The sequence below is a fragment of the Pseudonaja textilis genome, chromosome 4 (genome assembly GCF_049901715.1).
Source record: "Pseudonaja textilis isolate UNSWEBS1 chromosome 4, rPseTex1.2, whole genome shotgun sequence".
NCBI lineage: Eukaryota > Metazoa > Chordata > Lepidosauria > Squamata > Elapidae > Pseudonaja > Pseudonaja textilis.
The window spans coordinates 57,152,456-57,158,615 of NC_141993.1; the positions used below are offsets into that span (position 1 = coordinate 57,152,456).

The window sequence follows — 6,160 nt, forward strand, 5'->3', positions numbered from 1 at the left end:
TCTCTTAATTACATATCTATTTAAAGGCAAAAAGCTAATAATAAGATTTTAAGCAGAACATATAATTATTTCTTTGGTTACAGTTACTTTATTGTCTGGAATGGGTGCTATTCTGATCTCATCTTATTTGTGCACCAGCTCATATCTGCAGTGAACTATCTTCGCTCTAGGAATATTCTTCACAGAGACATAAAAGATGAGAACATCATAATTGCTGAAGATTTCACAATCAAACTAATAGACTTTGGCTCAGCTGCTTATTTGGAACCTGGCAAAATGTTCTATACTTTTTGTGGGACAATTGAGTATTGCTCTCCAGAAGTGCTATCAGGCAATCCGTATGTATGATTTTCAAATAATATTTATGTTTCAACAGAGTATATTAGTGTGATTTAGGGGAGAGGCTGTGTATTAACTCCAAAATTCACATAGGGAAACACCACGGAAATTTTATCATATTTAAAATTAATAAAATGAGTTATGAATATATTGTCGGGCTGTCTAGCAAGCTGAGTAAAAATCTAGGAAATTTTTATGATGTCCAGGTTCAGTCAAACTAGGAAATCATAGCAAATATTAATCCACAATTTTAAATGTTTTTAACATATTGTTTTTTTAAAAAGCTTTTAATTATAATTTCCTACTCTGAAAAACACAAGAATTTGTGATTTGTGGCAGATTTCTTGGTTATACCCAGCATCCTTATTAAATTAAAATATTATTGAACTATAACATTTCTGTTTAATTTTGAATCTCCCTCACTTTTGGGAATCATATAGCCCCTAATCAGATCTCTTCCCAATAATAGAGAAAGCTTTAGGGGAAAAGGTGAGAAAGGACAGAACAACACGTCATTTGGTGGGAAGAAGGTATATTTGGATACATTTTGTTCCTGGGCACTATTTTTTAAAATTTCTTTTGTTTGTATTTCTATATTGGATGATTTTGTCTGCTAAACTCAATGAGCTTAACTATTTAATTCTCTATAGATATTCAGGACCAGAACTGGAAATGTGGTCACTAGGTATCACCCTTTATACCATAATCTTTGGAGAAAATCCTTTTTGTGAGCTTGAAGAAACAATAGATGCTGTATTGCGACCTCCTTACAAGGTGTCAGTTGGTGAGTAGTTCACTAATGCGTTTGCAAATTATAAATCAAGCGAAAAGGAAAAAGGTTTTTCAGCTAGGTTTTCTATTTAACATAATTTATAGAATGACTGGCCTTACACATGGCATGCCCAAATAAACAATTTTTTTTGAAGCTTTAAATCAGAATTTCTATATTGCTAGAACCCTGAACTTTGCAAATGGGATTGATAATTTGTTGATTTTGTTAAGAAAGACGTCTTCTTTCCATGTCTCTTGTTAATTGTTTATAAATTGTACTTTTCAGTACATTGGGTCTTTATTATTCATAAGAGGAGGGAATCCTTGTTGCTTAATACTTGTCGTACATTTCAAGAAATAGCATTCCCAGATTCCCTGATGGGGACAGGTAATATAAAGGTTTAAGATGAAAATAGTGTCACTCACTCTTTGAGGTGACTTATCTGGATTTAGATGGAGGGAGTGCATTTTCTTTGTTTTGCTTAATTTCTAAATAGTGTTCAGTGCCATCAATCATGTTTCTAGATTGCCTATGAAAGATGGATTGAACCTTCAGATTGAAGATTCTGATTCTCCTTGAGTGAGCAGTTGCAGTTGCTGTTAGTGAAGGAGGAAAGGTTTGTGTCCTTAGGCACTTTATTATGAAGTGCAGGACCAATGCTATTTCCACAAACATTTATAGCAATAAAATATAATACATAAACTATAATATCTAATAACAGAACATCTAATAAGTATAAAATACCAGGCCTTTTCTGTAATCTTTGCAGACAATTAAGCAGCTATCCCCTTTTATTTAAATTTATGTACTGTATAGTTATGATATAAATATTTAGCAGTATTTAGAGACATTGAAGGAGAGTTTTATTTATATCAGATGGTAAATAACAAAGCTAAAAGGAGTTTGGCTGCCCTGGACAGTTTGTTAATAGCAGTACAATAGTAAAATACCATGCCTAAATATCCCTGAAGGAGGGACGTTCAGAAAAAATAAATATTGATGCTCCTGTAGTATGGACCTCAATATTACACATATTGTGTGGGCCAAGTTATTCATTATATTCTTACACATCCTTTCCAAGATAGCAAAAGATAAAACATTACATTTTGTTGGCATCATAGCTCATCTTATATTTAGCTATTTAAGCTTATTTCATACCCAGTCTGAAATTGGGTATCTCCAACACACCGATTTGAAATTTCTGTATCTGTGTTGACTTGGCTTTGGCATGGTAAGGGCCTAAGGCTTTCAACAAGGAAATTTGGAAGTAGTTGTTGATGAAAAAAAAATCAGCTACTACTTCCTGATTGGTCAGCTCTGGTATAACAGAGTAAGTCCAATATTGCAGGATATGCGCTCTTGTCATTTAGCCTCTAAATCCAATTCAATGGGCTGGCTTAGATTTTTGTTAGGTTCTTTGGGACTGTGTGAACTAAATAGAATTGGCCTAACCATTTTGACTTGGCTAAAATGATAGAATAGGAATTCTGTTCTCTGAGATATTAAGAGTGGGTGGGGCTTGGAAATAGCCCTCCCGGTAGCAGCCCTTTTGCTCTGGAATAGATTGCCAAGGTTAGAATGGCTGCCTTCTTACTAACATTTTGAAAAGAAGCAAAGACTATTTCCTTCCAACAATTCTTTGGCTGGTGTTATTTAATTGAGGGCTAACTGTTCAGAATTAGGTGACTGCATAATATACTTTATATTCTGTATTTCAAAACACATTTATGGTTTATCTGGCATATGAGATGCATAGAAACTCAGGAGGAGTGACATAAAGGAAGTGTGTGTGTATTATAAGTAAATACATGTAATTACTGTACTTTCTTCAGACTTTCAGGTTCTAATTATACTTTTCAAACCGTCATCTGTAAAAGGCTTGATGACCTCTTCCTGTAGATCACGGGTGTCAAACTTGTGGTGTCATGTTGCCGTCACATGACGTTTTGTGATGTTTTTTTCCATTCACAGAGCTGGGGGTGGGCCAGTTTGACACCCCTGCTATAGTTTTGGGAGGAGAATCTGAAGTATATAAAAATCATAAGATAAGGACCATTTAATTCTCATTTCCCTGCTAATTCTTTGTTCTGAATTTCCATTCTATATTGACTGTCCTGTGAGGAAAAAAAAGATTGTGATTTTTGTTATGAACACATGCCATTTCAGTGATACTCATTTGCATAGCTTTTAGCTTACATTGTTTTATTTTCATGTAGCCTTTGGATCAAATAATGAATTGCAATATCTTAAAAGAAAAAAAGAAATCCATTTCAGATAGTCATAAAGGATTATAATTTTAAATTATAATTCTTTGGAATTATATCTGCATAGGTGCAGTGTGCCTTATTCAAAGCAGATGATCCTGAAACCTGGGTTCTATTGCAGTAATTTTCACTACTGAATAGAAGCCATCTTGAGAAAAGAAAGTAATTACAAATGAAGCCAAGAAAGGTAACAATGAGAAAAAAAACACGTTTGAAGTGTTCTGGATTTCAGTTTGTAATAATTGTTCATTTTACAATTACAGTCAATGAAAGTAGAATATCTGAAAGGCAAGTTGAAGGCTAATATGGTGGTGTTTCTCTTTTCTTTCTTTAGGTCTGATGAGTCTCCTCTCTGGACTCTTGAAGCCTTTTCCACAGGATCGAATAACTCTAGAAATGGTCATACAGGATCCTTGGGTGTTTCAACCTGTAAACTTGATGAACTATGCATGGGAGAAAGTATTTATTTGTGACAAAACAGGTATGAGAAAAGATTCTGAAAACAGCGTTCCTAATTTACCATGAATTCTCAGATGAATGAGATTTTCAAAGAATTCTATACAGGGGATATTTTGCATTTGACACAGTTGTTTCAAGGTCTTAGCACACAAGAGATGTGTTTGAAATAAATTTCTGTGCAGTGCAATTTATGTGTGTTGCGCATCAGTAAATCTTGTTCTGTTCAGTGACACTTCTGTTACATAGTATGGTATTTGCTACTTGGTGTTTATTAATATTAATAAAAATATTTTATTTTTAGAAAACAACAGTTTTAAAATTCATCCCACTGGTTGCAATCATGGTGGTATTTGGGCAATCCCAAGCCTGGACAGTGAGCAGAGTTTTAATGATGAGATCAATAATCATGAGACGGCAAATTCCCAACTAGTTGGAATTATCTCTTCTGCGGATCGAGAGCCATCAACCTCTTCCCAATGCCAGAATCACTGAAATCTTAACTTTGGACACAATCTTACTCGTCTTGTGAACTAAAAAAATGCCAGAAGGACATCAATGTGATGAACATAATGAAGCAGCAAAATTACAAGTTCACTCTGCCTCCTGTGAGCGCGTCTGATATGATTCTTTAATTCCGATATATGGGGATTTAGTCTTCATAGTGCCTGTCTACATAACAGTAGTCTAATTATAGTCTTTTATAACAAAAGTTTCCTCATACATTAGGCCTTTTTTAAAAAAAGAAAAACAGTATCTTTCACATTTTTCTTATTGGAATAACAGGACATCATTTGAAATTTTGTTTAAGTGAATTACTGACAGGAGTCCTGATAAAAAACAAAAGTTATTGATGGCCATATATTTTACCGCATCTTCCAAAATTTAGCTGATACATAACTAAAGGGATAATCAGTATGTATAATATTCTATATTTTGGCTTTGTGGATGATCTTCAGAAAAATCTTCACAATAGAGGAAACATTGCACATGTTAAGTTTAAACGCAAGGTCAATATTTTCTTATAAATATCAAGAGAAAACAACTTTTTAATATGTTAGTCAATATCTACGCTAAAGTGGGCATTTATTTTCCAACAAACTATCTTAGCCAGAAGTTTCTGACAGGTGAGTTTTACTTAAAAACCTTTATTATGCTGAAAGAAATAGTCTCTAGAAAGTTCAGTTGATTTGACCAATGCATTCATTCACATGCATGCATAGTTCCTGTGAATTATAAATTGGCAATTTAATTTTCTATAATTCTTTTTTAACTCTTTAGGAGCAATACCTTTTTTTTCAGATTAGTTTAGCACAGAAGATAATTACTTCTCTTTATTGATTGTGTTGCTTGATACCTTGATAGGTGAACATTTGTATTTGACTAATTCTTCTAAGGAGTATTTCCTTCAGCAATGCAGCTATCCTTAATATTAATGCCAATTTGAATGTTATTTTACTAGGGTTCACTTTAAAGGTTGTTAGAGGTGGAACACAGTGTCAGTTCTTTTTTGGTTGTATTATGAAGTTTGTGCCTTTCATGATGAAGAAAGCTGTTATCCAATCTACAGAGAAGAAAAGCAAAATATTTGGAAGAATTCTACTAGTGTTTTTATGTTTTAGTATAGAAAAAGGCATCAATTGCTAGCAACAACTACTATTCAGTCAGTCCTTAATGCATTCTATCCCTTGAGGCCTAGTATTTCTCTATCCTGGTGCATATTTCACAATAATGTGGAAAAAATGCAAATTTTTAGATTGACTGATTCCATGTTATCCAGTTTGCTAAAGAGTTGTATATACTAACATTACAGAAGGATGCAATTGAAAATTAATCCAAGAGAAAGCCTCACTAGATAATGTCCCACTTGGGCATAATACCTAGATTTGTCAGATAAAATTAGACTAAATCACAAGTAAGGCTGTAGAAACTTGCAAAAAGGTGTTTTGAAACTGATACCCGTTTTCTTTCAAAAACTGTTCATTGCTGCCTGCATGTATTTTCATGGATAATTGCTTGGTTGACAATTCTAATGAAACGTGCATGCATGCATAGAAAATCTAAGATTACCTTCAAAATAATCTTATGAAAATTCCAGAGAAGCTGGATGCGTTAATGCTTCAAGAAAAATAGGTGCTTTGTTTAGCTAATGTATTTTGTGAAGCAACTCATTCACTTGTTTTGCACAACCATAATAATCGGATCAATTTTATGTCTTGAATTTTTGCCATATACTCTATTTTAGACAATGAAAACTTTTTGAATGATATTTGCTGTAATTGTGTTAAATCATTTGCTGAAATGAATGAAATACACAGTAGTATTTTAA

At 33.3% G+C, this 6,160-nt stretch overlaps 1 protein-coding gene across 1 annotated transcript in view; it reads left to right on the top strand.

The window, feature by feature from the left end:
* PASK (PAS domain containing serine/threonine kinase) overlaps window positions 1-6,160 on the top strand; it is a 28,562-nt gene extending 22,402 nt beyond the window's left edge. Inside the window, exons 15-18 of the mRNA XM_026701114.2 lie at window positions 139-338; window positions 990-1,123; window positions 3,710-3,856; window positions 4,136-6,160. Of these exons, the coding sequence (XP_026556899.2) occupies window positions 139-338; window positions 990-1,123; window positions 3,710-3,856; window positions 4,136-4,326 (672 nt within the window). The 3' untranslated portion in view covers window positions 4,327-6,160. The remainder of the gene's footprint in view (window positions 1-138; window positions 339-989; window positions 1,124-3,709; window positions 3,857-4,135) is intronic.